The sequence below is a fragment of the Populus alba genome, chromosome 5 (assembly GCF_005239225.2).
Source record: "Populus alba chromosome 5, ASM523922v2, whole genome shotgun sequence".
NCBI lineage: Eukaryota > Viridiplantae > Streptophyta > Magnoliopsida > Malpighiales > Salicaceae > Populus > Populus alba.
In genome coordinates, this window is record NC_133288.1 from 1662992 (window position 1) to 1681144 (window position 18153).

The 18153-nt window shown below is 36.4% G+C and overlaps 3 protein-coding genes, 1 long non-coding RNA gene and 2 other non-coding genes across 7 annotated transcripts; all 6 read left to right on the plus strand.

Moving 5' to 3' along the window:
• Positions 1-3907: 3907 nt before the first annotated feature.
• On the plus strand, positions 3908-6033 carry LOC118047717 (uncharacterized). Its single transcript, XR_004687355.2, has 2 exons — positions 3908-4355; positions 5384-6033. It is a non-coding gene; the product is annotated as an uncharacterized lncRNA (long non-coding RNA).
• LOC118047742 (small nucleolar RNA snoR69Y) lies at positions 4106-4208 on the plus strand. The gene has a single exon (XR_004687362.1). It is a non-coding gene; the product is annotated as a small nucleolar RNA snoR69Y (small nucleolar RNA).
• Positions 4674-4757, plus strand: LOC118047745 (small nucleolar RNA snoR53Y). Its single transcript, XR_004687365.1, has one exon. It is a non-coding gene; the product is annotated as a small nucleolar RNA snoR53Y (small nucleolar RNA).
• A 2886-nt stretch (positions 6034-8919) lies between the features above and the next one.
• LOC118047703 (F-box/LRR-repeat protein 3) lies at positions 8920-12665 on the plus strand. 2 transcript variants are annotated; one of them, XM_035057062.2, is made up of 7 exons: positions 8920-10049; positions 10383-10508; positions 10613-10717; positions 10806-11205; positions 11289-11418; positions 11532-11793; positions 12212-12665. In XM_035057062.2, the coding sequence occupies exons 1-7, from the start codon at positions 9411-9413 to the stop codon at positions 12455-12457; spliced, it is 1908 nt and encodes a 635-aa protein (XP_034912953.1). In that variant the 5' UTR covers positions 8920-9410; the 3' UTR covers positions 12458-12665. The 2 variants fall into 2 exon arrangements, with proteins under 2 accessions (XP_034912953.1, XP_034912952.1); XM_035057061.2 differs by having other exon boundaries at positions 8921-10049; positions 11532-11826.
• A 137-nt stretch (positions 12666-12802) lies between these two features.
• LOC118047706 (putative pectinesterase/pectinesterase inhibitor 22) lies at positions 12803-14993 on the plus strand. The gene is made up of 2 exons (XM_035057065.2): positions 12803-14026; positions 14134-14993. Exons 1-2 carry the CDS (start codon positions 13081-13083, stop codon positions 14802-14804), a joined length of 1617 nt encoding a protein of 538 aa, XP_034912956.1. The 5' UTR covers positions 12803-13080; the 3' UTR covers positions 14805-14993.
• A 1308-nt stretch (positions 14994-16301) lies between these two features.
• Positions 16302-18085, plus strand: LOC118047705 (pectinesterase-like). The gene is made up of 2 exons (XM_035057064.1): positions 16302-17313; positions 17394-18085. Exons 1-2 carry the CDS (start codon positions 16302-16304, stop codon positions 18083-18085), a joined length of 1704 nt encoding a protein of 567 aa, XP_034912955.1.
• Positions 18086-18153: the final 68 nt, after the last annotated feature.

The window sequence follows — 18153 nt, forward strand, 5'->3', positions numbered from 1 at the left end:
TTTACATTGACTTGGGTCAACGATCAACTCAACTCATGACTCAGATCTTATCTCGGGTCAATCTCTAAGTCGGGTTTTAAAACTATGATAATAATTATTTTTATCATTATATTGACCCTTGAAAACCCAGGTTGACTCTCTCAACCCATGACCCGAGCCTTGTCCCTAATTGACTCTTACGTAGAGTCATCACTCATTAATCAAATTACTAGGTCAATTACAAAGGTATGTGTTTTTTTAAAAAAAATTAAAGAAATAATTGACTTGACCAAGAAAAGACACGAGTTGACTCGTGACCGGTGTAAAACCTATTGATTTTTTTTGATGTTTTGATCATTTCAAAATAATTGATTTTATATGAAAGGCATTGTAGTCATTTCATAAATAACAACCCCTGTATAGAGAATTCAACAAGCTTATCAAGCTTTTTTTAATGGGATAAAACTCTTTCTACTAAAACATCCTTGAACAAGATAAAAAATGATTTTTGTACCATCCAAAAAAGCACAAAACAACTTCACAAAAAAATCATCTTGTTAAATCTATCTTTGTTCAATGTACAAAACACCACCGAAGAGGCCATTTGTTTATGTAGTTGAGGCACTATCTTTGCTCCAACCACATATTAATCCCGTTTGGTTAATAAAAATAGTCGGGTCTCGTTAAGAACTCTTTCTTATATCTTTGTTAAAAAAAACTATAATTTATATATTTTTTTAATTGTTTTTAAACTTATACAACCTCAAAAGATAGTATAATACCAAACACACACTGAAATTTAGCATTCCTTTGTTTGTATTTTATGAAGAAATCATCATTTTCTTCATCATGTTTGACAAAATGAGTGAGAAAAATAAATAATTTCAAGGATCTTATAAAAGGTTTAATGTAAGACAATCCTCTAAAGAGTTTTATAGATTTGTTGGACGGAATCATATATGAATATGAAAGAATGTGGCGGATATTATTAATTTTCATGAACAACAAGCCATGAATTTTCAATTTTTTCTACGTTGAGTTGGTTATTAATTTAGTCCGTAACGTGATTCCCCATTATATCAAAGATTTTCCAGAAGTTAAGATTTGCCTCTTTATTATTCACTTTTAATATCGGTCTATGACGTTTTCTTGTGCAGGTCTGCGGAAGGGCAGTTCTAAGACCCGTGAATCAATTAAGCGTTCAATACAATTGACATTTGATATTGCCAGAAAGTGCAGCATGGATGGTACTCAGGGATGATATTATCCAGAGCCCACGTTTCAAAGTGCACTAGTTCTCTAGCTGCAATATAACTGAAATGCTAAAGGTTTTTGGTTCGGACCAAGAATGTGGGTCGCGGTCTTGATTGTTTTTGTTCCGACTTGATGAAAAGGCCAATGTTTGTAAACTTTTCTCTATGGAGAGCAAGACACGAGATGGTTTAGACTTTAGAGGAACCAGACATTGAAGAAAGTTATAGCAGTAGCATGTGAATTTGCCCATGCTATGTTGCTATCTTCCTTTGAATACCGAATGTTTTAAAACATTTCTAAGCATTAAAATGATGTGTGCGCAATATATATATATATATATATATATATATATATAAATGTGATTATGATCAGTGATTAAGAATAAAACTCAGAGGAACGGATATGAAGAAACAGCTGCAGCAGAGCATATGCGATCCAGATTTGTTACGTCAGTGTACAGCAGAATGCCTGGTGCAGGTTGTTAGCATTATAGTTGCTAAAAACAACCCTTGAAACTGTCCTGGATATCCCGTTTTTTATTCCTTTCGACGAGTGTGATCCAACCTGTTCTGTATATCCTGTCAGGACAACACAACTTGCAATAACATTCCAAATTTAGGCATGTTTGTGCTCTATAAAATGCCAGCAATGAGATGCAAATGCAACACAGAACATCACAGCAAGAAGCCTTTAATTTCTTTCGTTTGAACAATGGGTTCCAGGAATACTAGTGTCTTGTTTTTCGCTGCCATTGCCTTGTTTCTCTCCCTGCATTTTCCCTCTCAAACCGAGGCAACAATCCCCGCAGAACTGGTGAGCAAGGTCTGCGCACAAAGCGAAATCCATAGCTATGAAACCTGCGTGAAATTCCTGACGGCCAATCCAAAATCATTGATGGTGAGCAGTGCCAAGGCTGTTGCAGAGAATGCCTTGGATATGGCAAGAAGAAAAACAACTGATGCAAGCTGTTTCTTTGCTGCCTTGCTCGAGATAAAAGACATAAACCCTGCATCTAGGGCAGCAATCGAGAGTTGTTCATCCCTTTTCAAACAATCAGTTACATTCATCAGCCTCGATGGGCTATCAGGTGGGACTGCAAGCTTAGACCTGCACTCTGCTCTTGATAAAGCCACGCTATGTAAATCAAAATTATCGGCAGCCCATGTCAGTATCAAATCTGTTTCCGACAAGCTCGAGGAATGGGGGAATTTCTATTCGGTTGCCTCTGCAGCCGTATATGCTGTTGAAAACCCCGAGCCATGATTCCTGCTGATTTGAACATTATAGATGATGATATTAATGTTTTATTGATATGAATTTGGTCTGCAATAATGTAAGAGCTGATTGTTGTGTTTTCGTTCCGTTGTGTCTTCAATGTTTTCGGACAAGTATTTATTGAAGGAAACTTTTACGAAGGTTGAATATGAAGACAGTGCTCCAGAGTGTATTAGCAGGTTAAAACAATGGCTTGCAAGCGTTTGGAAACAGGGTTTTATCGGCGTTTCTAAAAGTTTATTTTTTTTTGTTAATTTTTTTTTATTTTTTTAGTTTGTTTTAATGCGTTGATTTTAAAAATAAATTTTAAAAATTAAAAAATATTATTTTAATATATTTTGATATAAAAATTACTTAAAAAATAACCACAACTATATTTTCAAACATATTTAAATGATAAAACCAAATAATTCTTGAAGTTGTAATCAGTTTAAAAGCGGCTGCAATCTCACCACACTTTTTTATTGTTCAAAATAAAGTATAAATAACTACGAAATATAACCTGTAAATTAAATCTTAAAAAAAATAAAATCCAATCCTTCCTATAAATTAGCCTTTGGGAGTTAATAGGTGATGAGGGTATATCCTTGTAGTTGTCATCACAGGTTTTTTCAGGATTATAAGTGTTAAATTTGGCATGCAACGTTGATTTGAAAATTTCAAAACTCGAAACTTGATTAAACTGAATTTTTAGTTAAAATAGACAAGATATGAATTAAAAAAATAAATTGTTTCTAATGAATTTTCAGTAATTTTCAAACTTGGTAGAGTCAATACTAAAAAAAATAAAAAATTATGATAATTAATCCCATGATTCAATAATTCAAAAAAAATTCTAAGTTAATCCTCTTATCAAATTTGACATTTATTTTTGGGATTATATGATTTACACATGAGTACATAGTTTTAAAATTTAGCCTGGCAGGTCGATCCGAGGCTATAACCAAGTCGGGTTGAAGAAAAAATAGGAAAAGAAAAAACCCGGTGTGACTCGGTTAACCCGACAAGACTCTGTCAAAAACCTGATTGCAACCCATTAACTTTTATTTTTTTTATTTAAATGATATCATTTTAATTTATTTTTTAAAAAAATTAATTTAAATACTCTAGTAATTCAATCAAAATTTAAAACCCGAAGCTTGAAAGAAGCTACCAAACTGGGTCTAAGAAACTATGCATCAGTGTATCCAAACTCAAATTTATCGTCAAGACAGCCCTCCCCGTGTTTATCTTCACTTTGGGCTAAAGCTTAACCATAAGAAACAGGTTGGGCTGAAATGTCCTCCACTTTGGATCAACTGGGCTCATATGGCCCATGTTTCATATTCCAAGTACACCCCTTACGTTACCCAACTCGACCGAGTCTGCCTCTGTAATTAACCATAAGATTAGGGATACAGTTGGAAACCAGATCTCTATCAAACCCTAAACCTAGCCTCCCATCTTTTCCCTTTTATAAACCCTAACCCCCGCTCTTTCTTCAAAACTTACCTGCTGTTCCCCCTCCAAACAAACTAGTTTTCAAGTTCCTCCTCTCTCTCTGTGTTTTTAGTTCTCGTTTTTTTTTTTTCTCTTTGGATGTTTAATTGAGATTGCTTGTCTTAGCTATGATGATAAATGCTTATAATCCCAGCTCATTATGAGGCCTTTTTGTAAGGTCAGGGAATTTACCCTTTCTCACATTTATCTGAGCTTTTACATTGACTTTAACCTAAATTTCTCATCTGGGTTTATGGTCTTACTTATGTTTATTCTTAATTTTTGTGAATCAATGTTCCCCGTCATGCTTAATGTGGTGGTATCACTGATCGTACACTGACTGAAAACAGCACCATCAATTTACTGAGGTGACATGTTGTCTCTGTGTCATAAAATGTGTGCTTGGATTTAGTATCTTTGGTGTTTTTAACCTTCTGGGGTTGCTTTAAATCCCTGAAAGGCCACAGCTGGTATAACTTAGCTGTCTTGTTGCTGAAAGTTTATGTTTTTGCTGTGTCATAAGTTTTAGATTTTGCTTTAAATCTTGTTTTTCATTTATTCTAACAATAGATTTTGTAACGACTTCATGTCTTCGTGTGCTAGTCCATGCCCTGTTTGCTGTCAGTTGGCGTGTATTTGATTAAGGTTTGCTTATGGTAATTGAAACTTGAGTTGAATTGATGGATGTTCCCAGTGATGCTTAAATATGAACCATGCTAATGCTGATCATTGGATGATTGAAACTCTTTCTCAATCTTGCTGAGGGAACAATTGCTCTAATTTTTTGTTATTACATTCTATTTCTTTAGTTCATCCTGGATTTTGCATCGTTAACTGTTAATTAACTTGATGAAACAATCAAGCTCCCATGTTTTTTTTCATGAAAAAATGCCTCCAAAGTGCGATAGCAAACTCAAAACATTCTGGTATAGTTTTCCAAATCCATCTACGAGCATGGCTCTGCAGATATCCTATCATCCTATGGGCTGGGTTTTCTTTTCAGAAAGCCAATATCTTCAGATAGGCCTATCAAGCATTTAGTCCTCACAACTTGCTCTAGTGGGTGCTTGGGGGCAAGGTTCTAACTTCAAAGGGTTTGCTTATGTAATGATGTCTTACTAATCCAACGACCAATTTTTCTTTAAATAAAAAAAAAGAAATAAATATTTTTTCTTGGAGTGGACTCGGTTGGGGTTGGGTCTGGACTAGGTTGATGATGCCTCAAGATCGTGAATGTTTTGAATTATCGAATACCAAAAAGGCCAAAACAGCTATAGCATTTTGGAGATGTTGAAGTTTCTTGATCTGCATTGAGTTAGCTTTAAGTTATTTTAGTACTTTGAGGATCTATGTGGGATCCATTTTTAAATATTATGCTGTTCTTGGTGCCATGTAGTACAGAGAAAATAGTAGGAATCGAGACCCTAAAAGAACCTCCAGGACATTGGCTAGCAGCATGGTGTTTTTCAATAGGAGATGAATCAGTAAACGTCGACGTCGGGGCTTGAGTTTTTGTGTGAGAAACCAAACATCTGTTTTTCATCAGCACTCTGCACATATCATTCTCATCTCCAAGACTTGGGAAATCATGCATCGTTTACTTGAAAATTAGTTCAATGAGCAAAGAACATAAAAAGCGAGAAAAGTAACGAGGAAGGCGAAGATGAGAAAGGGTTTGAGACGCTTGTTCGTTTCATAGAAGATAATCCAATAGGAAAGGCAACAGCTCTTCTATATTGGAAGATATTGCCTAAAGAAGATGCAGTTTGTGCTCCTTTTGTGCATTTTAGTATCTATAACTGTTATCAGAAATGAGAGAGGAAGATGATGGGAGCTTGCTTGTTAGGAGAAGACTGAAAGAAGCAAAACTTGGAGCTAGAGTTGGTTATGTGATCCTTCATTTTCATTTTACAGTTTTTCACCTTACCTTCAACCTTGGTATTGGAATGCCATAAGATTTTTCACCTTATGAAATCAAGTTCAAGTATTGAATTTTGTTTCATGTGTTTTATTTTTTTAATAGGAATGAAATGATTTAGTTTTGAAGTGTTTCGAACTAGCATATATATATATATATATAATTTAAATTTAAATTTAAGATAAATTAAATAATTTTAAAATTTAAAATATTTATAAATAGTAAAGGTTAAAGTAATTTAATTTAAAGAAGATATCAAAATATTATGATATAAAATGTTTTAACCATAAAGTTTAGCAACTATATTTCTAAGAAAATATTATAAAATAAAACAATACACGAGGAGCACCAAATTAGTGGGGTTTGTTACTTAATTGATATTAAATTATGGTCAGACAGTCGTGATTTCTTGGGGTATTTTTTTTCCTTCAATATTTAGCATTTTCGTTGGAATTCCAATCTCTCTGGGTATATCAAGATTCGCATGAAAAATTGATTGCAATTTGTTTTTAATCAGGATAATAATCCAGGCCCAGCAGAGAGATGCGTGCTTTCTGTCATTAGATGGGCTTAAAAGTATGACACCAATCTTCTTTATGTCTTGGTCCATCTTACAGATTGCTGCTGCTGCTATAACACGAAATAACACTAATGCTTGGCTACACACACAGAGCTCCACGGGAACACACCATCCTCCCTTTGTCTTCTTCTTTTTTCCTATTCGAACGGGTCTCTGGTTTTGTCCGTTGCCATGGATATTCTTCCTCGAAAAGCTTCATTACAGTGACATGATGGATGACGCGTCGCTTGCCTTGCCAACGTCAAGAGATTTTACAAGTCTTCTTTGAAAACATTGAATTTGGTCTCTTATCGTGCTTCCCGAATGCGCTTCCTTCCGCGTTAAAAAATCGTGTTTGAAAGTTCTTGATTTTTAATTATTTTTTAATAAATCCTTTAATGTGTTAATATTAAAAAATAAAAAAATAATATTTCAATATATATATATATATATATATATATTCTTTAAAATAATAATTACAGCACCGACCATTATAAAATAAAGCAACTCTCTTAACAGTGTGCGGCCAGATTCTACTTGACCAGCAATTTGATAGAGCAGCGTTTCTATACTTACCATGAATAGAAGGAACAATAGGCCCTAACCCTACTTTTTTACTCCCTAGTGGACAGGTTCGATGCCACTTTTAGCCATATAAAAGGGCACAGAAAATAAAAAATAAAAAATAAAAAATAAAAAAAATCAATGCATGTGAGCACTAGGTTCTGTTCCATGGGACCCGCACCCATCACCGCCATTAAAGGAAGGTAAGCAGATAGGTACGGTCTCTCTGGGTCCCGCGAATACTCACCGTACAGAGGCTGGCAGGAAACCGTAGAAGGTGGTGTACTCTTCTATTCACCTCACCAGAAAAGGACAGCAGATCAACTATATTTATTTGGTCCCTGAATCTTGATGAGAGCTCACTTCAGACCCTGTAGCTTAAGATCTTAACTTCAACGGATTTGCTTGATTTGATTTTTGAAAAATATAATTTATCCCCTTGCCAACGAGTGCGTTTTCGGTTTGGAGTTTGTTCTTATGTTATAATATACATTTAAAATGTTTTTAAAATTATTTTTCATTTAAAAAAATTATACATTTTTAAGATGTTTTGAATGGTTTTTATGTGATAATATTAAAAATAACATAAAACAATATAAACAAATATTTTTTAAAATCATCATGTATTATAATACTAGACACATCAAAGGATAACTACTATAAAAATTGTCATGGTACTTCTAAAATGAGAGAACAAAACAGCATGCTTGGTAAATGTTTGATTGCATTGAAATTATTAAATAATTACTTATATAAAGTATTTGTTTTACATGATGATAAAATGTTTAGCATTTTTTAAATATTTTTTTCATATATCAATGTACAATAAATATATAGCATATAATATAAGACCCAATTCAAAAGCTTTAAATTTAATTTATCTTTCTTATCGAAACCTTATCCTTAAATTTTTGCTGTGAAATGTTAGTGATAGTGTTACAAGCAATTTTTTTTAAATCATGAATTTAAATAAGGATTGAATATATGATGGAAAAAAAAGGAGTTGCACCTAGCTTGTAAATCACTATTTAAAATATTTGGATTTTTTTATATAAATTATTGTATATCTAATATTCAAAGATATTCAATGATTTACAAAAAAAAAGGGAAAGAATTATAAATATCACTGGTGTGTATATATATATATATTTGAAATCATGTTTGAGTTTTTAATAAATAAAAAAATCAGTCTATAAATACCTTTTAATCTTTTTTCCTTAAAAAATTAATAGGTTAGTAAACTAAAAAACTTGAAACTATGATTTTAATTTTTTTTTCATTTGTTTAAGATTCTGGAATCAAAATCATGGTTATTGAAAATCAATCCCAAGCACAATCACTAGATATCTAACAATCATGGTCAATTTTGGGATTTAATTGAGAAACTATAAGAGTTGAAATAGAATACTTCTTCATCTATAGGGATCAAAAACTAGTTTACCCTAAATAGAAGCTTGCTTTTGTGTACTTTTTCCTGAATCTAATCTTTACCCAACAAGTGCCGTGGGGTGGGACAGGGAGCACGGTTTTTACGACTTTTAATGCAGAAAACTTCTTGACCAAAATGCCCTGATTATTTCTTCCACGTGGGCTTGTCTGGCTCAGCACATGTCCACGTTCGTTTGAGATACGAAACAATTAAAGGATGGTTTGGTCAATTCAATTATTCCAAGAGAACCGCTTTGGATTTTTTCCATTCTCTGAGTAATAATCAGCTGTGGAAGGCCTGTGAATCTCTAAAATCAACCAAGGAATAAAAATAGGACATGTAAAGTAAAGTCCAATATTTAATATAAAATAAAATAGTAGTACATTAATTTTGATATTATTTGTACCTTATTTTTTATTCATCAAATTAAATATAAATATCTAAACATTTTCCTATTTGTTACCCATACCAAGGAGTTATTATGCTATTGTGGTCTCCCAGACACCAAACCATTCTTCCATCTTCTCCGTCTCTACTTCTTCACTGCGACACAAACATTTTCATCTTCGCCAACCTCATCAGATTTCCTTTCCTTCTCATCATCAACAGGTCACCGGAAAAAGAAAATGAATTGGATCTTCAAAACTTGTCTCAGCCTTGCTCGAAGCCTCTCTAAACCCTCCCACCATCCTCTCCTCCACCTCCGCCTCCTCTTCCTCTTTGTCCCCACCTAAACAACTCCACCACCCCACAATCCTTAATCCCCTCAAAAATCCCAAAAAAAAAAAAAAAAAACACAAACCTTAATTTCCTCGAAGAACCAAGCTTTCTTGAAAAAAAGAAATCCTTCTCGAAAACTAGAAAATTTTTGCTCAAACTACGTTCGTCATCGGAAGAATCTAAATTCTTGCTTGCTTACAGCGTCGGAAAGAGAACTCATTTCTTAAAAATCTATGTCAACTCGGTCTACACCTATACTTTCTGTCTTAACAGAAGATTTACTCATTCGGATCAATGAGAAACTCGTTCAAGACTCAGATCGCAAGACATGGAGGCTCATTTGCAAAGAATTACATCGAGTCGACTCACTCACACGCAAAACTCTACGTGTCCTTCATGTTGAGTTCTTATTAACTCTCCTCAAGAACTACACCAACCTCCACACTCTAGACCTCTCAGTCTGTCCACGTATCGACGACGGGACTATATCGTTGTTACTGCATCATGTTGATCACTCGATATGGGCTAGAAATTTGAAGTGTTTGAACTTGAGTAGGGCTAATGGGCTGAAGTTTGCGGGGCTGGAGATGTTGGTGGGTGGTTGTAAGGGTTTAGAGAGTGTTGATGTGTCGTATTGTTGTGGGTTTGGTGATAGGGAGGCGGCAGCGATATCGGGCTGTGGAGGGTTGAGGGAGTTGAGGATGGATAAGTGCTTAGGAGTCAGTGATGTTGGGTTGGCTAAGATTGTTGTTGGGTGTGGAAGATTGGAGAGGTTGAGTTTGAAGTGGTGTATGGAGATTAGTGATCTTGGTGTTGAGCTTTTGTGTAAGAAGTGCTTGGAGTTGAAGTTTCTTGATGTTTCTTATCTCAAGGTTTGTTTGCGGTTTACTACGTTGATTTTGTATTTGTGTTTGATCTTGTTCAGCTTGCCAAGTCACTTGGAGATTTAAGATCATAGTTTGTTTCATGAGAAAATGTAGATGCAGGATAATGTGGGTTTATAAGTTGGGGAAAACAGGGAAAGTGGAGAGAAACGTGATTTGTATTTTTGAATTACTAACATTTTCCTTTTTGTTAGGCAAAAAATTGGATGAGATATATGTTGAGCGAATTTGGGAAAAATTTCCCCCTTGTTGTGCATGTTGCAATGAACTGGATTAAGTTAGTGTTAATGCATGTAATGAAACTTGATGGGTTGGCTTCAGGTGACGAATGAATCGCTGCGTTCTATTGCTTCTTTGCCAAAGCTGGAGGATTTGGCTATGGTGGGATGCCCTTTTGTAAATGATGTTGGATTGCAATTTCTTGAAAATGGATGCCCTTTACTGCAGGTATCATGCTTACAATGTGATGGGGTAAATTTGAAATTTAAGCTTCTATAATTGCAGTAATCAATTCTTAATGTTCCGAGATTTGCATGTTCTTTTTGCTGCAGAAAATTGATGTTGCAAGGTGTGATTGTGTCAGTTCATATGGGTTAAGTTCCTTGATTGGAGGACATAGTGGTCTTCTGCATATTGATGCTGGTCACTGCTTTTCAGTAAGTCAATGCTAACAATCTGTTGGATTTTTGGAATTGATTATCTTTTCAGGTAAAATAAACTAAATTTAATCTGTGTTGCCGGCAGGAAGTTTCTCCAAGCTTTGTCAAGTGCACACAGAAATTGAAGAATCTGAACACCATCATAATTGATGGGGGTCGAGTTTCTGACACTATTTTCCAGACAATCAGCAATAACTGCAAGTCTTTAATTGAAATTGGGTTGAGCAAATGCGAAGGGGTCACTAATATGGGAATTATTCAGCTGGTGTCTGGCTGTGTCAATCTGAAGATCATCAATTTAACATGTTGCTGTTCTATAGCCGATGCTGCAATAACTGCTATAGCAAACTCATGTAGGAACCTTCTGTGCCTGAAGTTAGAGTCTTGCAATATGATCACTGAGAAGAGTCTCGAACAGCTTGGATTGCATTGCTTGCTACTTGAAGTGCTTGATCTCACCGACTGTTGTGGCATAAATGACAGAGGTAAGCTTTCAGGACATGAAGTCCATCATGTGAAGCTATTAGCATGTAGTTGATTTGATGACTTTGTTATTTGTAATCTGCAGGGCTTGAACGCCTTTCTAGATGTTCCAGGCTTTTGTGTTTGAAATTAGGACTTTGCACAAACATATCAGACAAAGGACTCTTATATATTGCTTCTAATTGTTCAGAGCTTCATGAACTTGATCTATACCGGTAATTTAAGCCAAATAATTGTTGTGATTTTCCTCCCTAGTAGAAATGTGAGTTGTGATTTTCCTACCTAGTAGAAAGTAGAGTTGACTGTGTTATTTATTTTTTGGACACAGCTGTAAGAATATTGGAGATGGTGGTTTAGCAGCTTTATCAAGTGGCTGCAAGAAGTTAAGGAAGCTGAACCTGTCATACTGCATTGAGGTCACTGACAAAGGGATGAAGTCTCTTGGTTATTTGGAGGAATTATCTGACTTGGAGTTGAGGGGGCTTGATAAAATCACAGGTGTAGGTTTGACAGCATTGGTTACCAGGTGTAAGAGGCTGACCTATTTGGACTTGAAACATTGCGAGAAAATTGATGATTCAGGGTTTCAGGTACTCGCCTATTACTCACGGAACTTGCGACAGGTATTGAATCGTGACTACAACCTGGAACTGCTATTTCTATTAAAGTATCTATGCTTTTGTATGCAAATTAGAAAAGAAAAGAAAAAAATGCTAGAAGCAGTTTATATATCTCACGCAGGAGGTCACAAGACATATAAATGACATGTTGGGTTTTACTTCTCGGGGGGTTGGGGGAATCAGGATATTGCAATGAATAAAAATGATGCATAGCCTTTTTTTTTTATGGAAACACTAGGTATTTGAACGAAACTGGATAGAGCTGTCATATTCTAACTATCTACATCGCCTGATTTCATTTCTGTTTCAAGTGGTACAAGTTAGTTTATTTTGGGTGTTAAGGTAGGGAATTCCATGCAAACACAATGAAATGTTTTGATGGTGGCAGTTAAATTTGAGCTACTGTGCTATCACGGACATGACATTATGCATGCTGATGGGAAACTTGACTCGCCTGCAAGATGTGGATTTGGTGCACCTCACAAATGTCACTGTGGAGGGGTTTGAGCTCGTGCTTAGAGCCTGCTGTGTCAGAATCAAGAAGATCAAGTTAGTTGCTGCTCTAAGTTTCTTGCTTTCCTCTGAAGTACAAGGGATTTTGCATGCCAGGGGTTGCAAAATTAGATGGGATTAGAGCAGTTTTAAGAAAGCACTAGAAAGTGATCCACTTGGCTTTATTCTTCCCTCAGGGAGGGTGTTTCATCTTAAGCTTTTGGGTTCATAAGATTTCATGATGAGTATTTTTTAATCGCTTTGTATAAGACTACAAGTAATAAGTTGAACTTGATTGGTGAGATCAACAACATTGCAATAAGAATCATTTGAGAATGGAGACTTTTTGACTCTGTGGTGTCTTGACACAAGTCCTCGCTCATGAAGTCATGAGGTGATGTCTTCCATTTATATGTTGAATGCAGTATTCAAATAGTTTGATTGGCTGAGGATGCCATGTTTCCTCCTGGGCTTAACATGTCTTGGGTGCTTCCTAATCCCTGTATGTGTTGGGCTACAGATACAGAGAAGCGGTAGGCTTACCTAACAAGGGAAAAATAGTAAAAGAATATCGAACACCGTGCCCTCAGAAGTAAGCATAACTTGAACTTTGTCCAAGGAAAAAGGCAGGCAAGAAGGTATACTTTGCAACTCAAAAGGTGAAGCCCTTCCTTCGAAAGCAGACAATCCACATTCCCTAAAACGTTTTTCTTTAAAAAGGGCAACCAAACAACTCCTTTCCCCTTCCTATCTTTTGCCCAAATCATGGCCTTAGCTAATTTTCTTTTTATTTTATTTTTCCTACCTTCTCTTGAAGCTTTATCCAATGAAACCCCATCAGAAGAACAAACATTAAATACACAATCTTTGATCATGCAAGCTTGTAGCGGTGTTGAAAACCAGAGTTCATGCCTATCAAATTTTCAAGATGAGCTCAGAAAGAGTGGTCCTACTGCACATTCTGTTCTCCATGCTGCCCTTAGGGCAACGCTCGATGAGGCGATGCGAGCCATTGATACGATCACCAAGTTCAATGCGTTGTCTGTCAGTTATCGTGAACAAGTCGCGATCGAGGATTGCAAAGAGCTTCTTGATTTCTCAGTATCCGAGTTAGCATGGTCCTTAAAGGAGATGAACAATATCCGAGCAGGCGTAAATAATGTTCACTACGAAGGAAACTTGAAAGCTTGGCTTAGTGCTGCACTAAGCAACCCAGATACGTGCCTTGAAGGATTTGAAGGCACAGATCGACATCTCGAGAACTTCATCAGAGGAAGCCTGAAACAAGTCACGCAGCTAATTGGCAACGTCTTAGCTTTGTATACTCAGTTGCATAGCTTACCTTTTAAACCTCCACGAAACGATAATGCTACTACCACAAATTCAGGTTCAGATAAGTTCCCAGAGTGGATGACAGAAGGTGATCAAGAGCTTCTGAAAGGCAGTTCTCTTGGTATGCACATAGATGCAATTGTAGCTGCAGATGGCACCGGTCACTACCGTACCATCACAGAGGCCATTAACGAAGCTCCAAGCTATAGTAATAGAAGGTATATCATATATGTGAAGAAGGGAGTTTATAGAGAAAACATTGACATGAAGAGGAAGAAATCCAATATCATGTTCGTCGGGGACGGTATTGGACAGACTGTGGTCACAGGCAATCGCAATTTTATGCAAGGATGGACTTCCTTTAGAACTGCTACTGTGGGTGAGTATCTAAATATTTGTGCATGCTGTTCATTACTTGTTTTTGGCTTCCATCTGCATGTTGATGCTTGTTCTACAATGGTGTTTTTTTTTTTTTTTGGCATGTAGCTGTGTCTGGGAAGGGATTCATAGCAAGAGACATGACATTTCGCAACACGGCTGGACCATTAAAGCATCAAGCCGTGGCCCTTCGAGTTGATTCGGACCAATCCGCCTTCTACCGGTGCAGCATGGAAGGCTATCAAGACACCCTCTATGCTCACTCTCTCCGCCAATTTTACCGTGAATGTGAGATTTATGGCACCATAGATTACATCTTTGGCAATGGTGCTGCTGTGTTCCAGAATTGCAAGATATACACTAGAGTGCCACTACCACTACAGAAGGTTACAATCACTGCTCAAGGCAGGAAAAACCCTCACCAAAGCACCGGATTTTCGATTCAAGATAGCTATATCTTTGCCTCGCAACCGACATACTTAGGGCGGCCATGGAAGCAATACTCCAGGACAGTTTTCATGAACACATACATGAGCGCTCTGGTCCAGCCTAGAGGGTGGCTTGAGTGGTATGGGAACTTTGCATTAAGCACATTGTGGTATGGTGAGTATAGGAACCATGGCCCTGGAGCGTTACTCTCCGGCCGGGTCAAATGGCCTGGCTACCATATCATTCAGGATGCTGCCACAGCTAAATTCTTTACCGCCGCACAGTTCATCGACGGCTTGTCATGGCTGCCATCGACCGGCATCAAGTTCACAGCAGGCTTGAGCAATTAACCCACCTTGTATAATATACAGTTATTTTTTAAGCTTTCTGTTCGAATCTTTTTTTCCAACACTATTTAATTTGTATGAAATTGAAGTTTATGGGCCAACCTCGGCCCATCTATCTAGTGGGGATCCAATTGATCCGAATATGTGTATGTTTGGCTATAATCAAGGAAAATAACTAGTTAGTGTTAATTACTTGAATTTTCGTAGGTGTTTGGCTAATATTTTAGAATTGAAAGAACGAACACTCACTATGAATTTTGCTTCTTAAAATTTGTGATTTGCAACTTTGGGTATCGATGGTGCCTCTGTACCACTGTTTTTGTTTCTTAATTCAGATGATTTGAAAATGTGTTAGCTGTTGTTTTTTAAAGTATTTTTTGTCAGGTAAAATAATATATATATTTTTTATTTTTAAAAAATTACTTTTAATATTAACATATTAAAATGATACAAAAATATAAAAAAATATTAATTTAAAAAAAAATCATAAAATAAATTTAATTTTTTTCAAAAGCATTTTTGAAACGCAAAAATAAACAAATTAATAAATTTTAACCTTATTATGCCATGTCAAAAATTTAATGTGTAGATTTGTTTATTCATAAACTTAAAATTTGATCTAAAAAGATTTGATTTTTTTTAAAATTAATCTAATTAAATTCAAATGATTCAATTAGTTAATTTATAATTTAGCCTAATTATATCAACTTCATGGATTTTTTTTAAAATATTTTTTTCAGATTCGTATCTTGATTTGACCGCCTGCAACTTACATCTTCAACTAAGATAGTCATTAGATCAGATTTGATAATTATCATTGATTCTCTTGTACCATTGTATTTTATATATGAAAACTGAAACCCATGACCTAAACATTAATAAGCACAGGAACTCAAGTCAAGAACCGAGGAGGAGGAGGAGGAGGAGATCCTAGTAAAGCTTGATCGACAGAGTCCTTCCCAGTCAAGAACTGTCGAGGTGATGACCACCTGAGGCAAAATTAAGCTTGATGTTCATGGAACTCAAGTCAAGTAAGAAATTGTTGGATGGAGGTGTTTACATGGACACCACCACCTCAAAACAATTGATTAAGAAGATGTCCTTGTACTATGAATCTTTGTTTTCTCTTCGTGGGGCTACATAATCTTTGTGGGTGGCATTTTATTTTAAATACCGACTTAGATTTCAGAAGAAATTGTTGAAATTCGATCCATTTTTTAACTAAAAAAATTTAATTAGAAAGACTTTCAATTATAAGATATACATGATTTATATTCTAATTAAGGTCTCATAATTCTCGCAATTTGGCTGAAATATAAATGCAACCTTAACTAGGTAGAGAGAGGGAGAGAGATAATTACTTCCTCCACTACAGTTGTGGTGGCACAAGCATGAAGATGAACGCGCTTTTGACAGGTAATAATGCAAGATTACAAACAATTCAATGATCTATATAAAGCTCCATTTCAACATTTCCATACACAAAATCTTGTGTCAGCCATGGCTTCCAAGCTAATCAGTACCTTATGCACAACTTCTCTCCTTCTCCTGCTCTTGTGTTCACCCTCTCTTGCAAATTACTCGTTTTCATCCATCTTTAATACACCAGAAACCATTTGTGACAACACACGTTTTCCCCAATTCTGCAAATCTTCTTTACCACATAATAAGCCTGGAACCATACATGACTATGCCAAGATTTCATTTCAACAATCTTTGTCCCATGCTCAAAGTTTTCTTTGGCTTGTTCAACATTACTCAAGGCTTCCCTCAACACTGTACAAATCCACCATTCTTGCCCTTGAAGATTGCCTGTTCTTAGCTCAAGAAAACATAGACTACTTGTCATACGTAATGGAAACTTTAAAGTCTAGTACTGATGATGCCCTTCAAGGCTACCAAGCTGAAGATTTACAAACCTTGCTTAGTGCAACTTTGACCAACCAGGAAACCTGCTTGGATGGGCTTCAATACAGATCATCATCCTCAAGCACCAAGAATGCCCTATTAGTCCCTATCTCTAACGGAACCATGCACTATAGTGTTGCTCTTGCACTTTTTACTCGTGGTTGGGCTCATAGCACAATGAAAGGTAGATATTTAACCGAAAGAAAACATGTGTTTTCTGACTTGGAAGATGGTGCAAGCAAAGGCTTGCCATTGATAATGTCAAGCAAGGATAAGCAGATCTACGAGTCGGTAAGTGGAAGAAGAGTCCTTAAAGCATCAAACCTTACTGGTGTCTTGGTGAGCAAAGTGGTGGTTGTGGATCCATATGGATCCGGGAAGTTTCGAACCATTACCGAAGCTGTAGCTGCTGCACCGAATAACACCGTTGCTAGCAATGGATATTATGTGATTTATGTGGTTGCCGGGGTCTATAACGAGTACGTTTCCATACCGAAGAACAAGAAATACCTGATGATGATCGGAGCAGGTATTAACCAGACTGTGATTACTGGCAACCGAAGTGTAGATGATGGATGGACAACATTTAATTCAGCAACATTTGGTAAGCTTAACATTTAACTAAGACTTGATTGATCAGGAAATCTTATCTATAGTTTTGAGAGTGACAATTTATCTTTGCAGCTGTGCTTGGTCAAGGATTTGTTGCGGTGAACATAACGTTTCGGAACACGGCAGGAGCAATCAAGCACCAAGCTGTGGCAGTAAGAAGTGGAGCAGATATGTCCACATTTTACAAATGCAGCTTTGAAGGTTACCAAGACACCTTATACACTCATTCTCTTAGGCAATTCTACAGAGATTGCGACATCTATGGCACGATCGATTACATATTCGGTAATGCTGCAGTTGTTCTTCAGAATTGCAATATCTACTCGCGATTACCCTTGGACAACCAGTTCAATACTCTGACTGCTCAAGGTCGTACTGATCCTAACCAAAACACAGGCACTTCAATACAAAATTGTACCATCAGGGCGGCTAAGGACTTGGCCTCAAGTAATAGTTCAACAAAAACATACCTAGGCAGGCCATGGAAGGAATATTCAACAACTGTTATCATGCAGTCTTTCATCGATAGCCTAATCGACCCGGCCGGTTGGTCCGCATGGTCAGGAGATTTTGCACTCAGCACACTTTATTATGCAGAATTCAACAACACTGGTCCTGGATCAAATACTACTAACAGGGTTCACTGGCCTGGTTATCATGTGATTAGTGGGACCGAGGCGGCTAATTTCACCGTGTCCAACTTCATAGCCGGAGGTTTCTGGTTGCCAGGAACAGGAGTGCCTTATGTTGGTGGTTTACAGTGAGTGTCATGATCATGATGATTGCACGCTCTTTGTTCTTCCATTTTCATTAATTTGTTTGAATATCATAA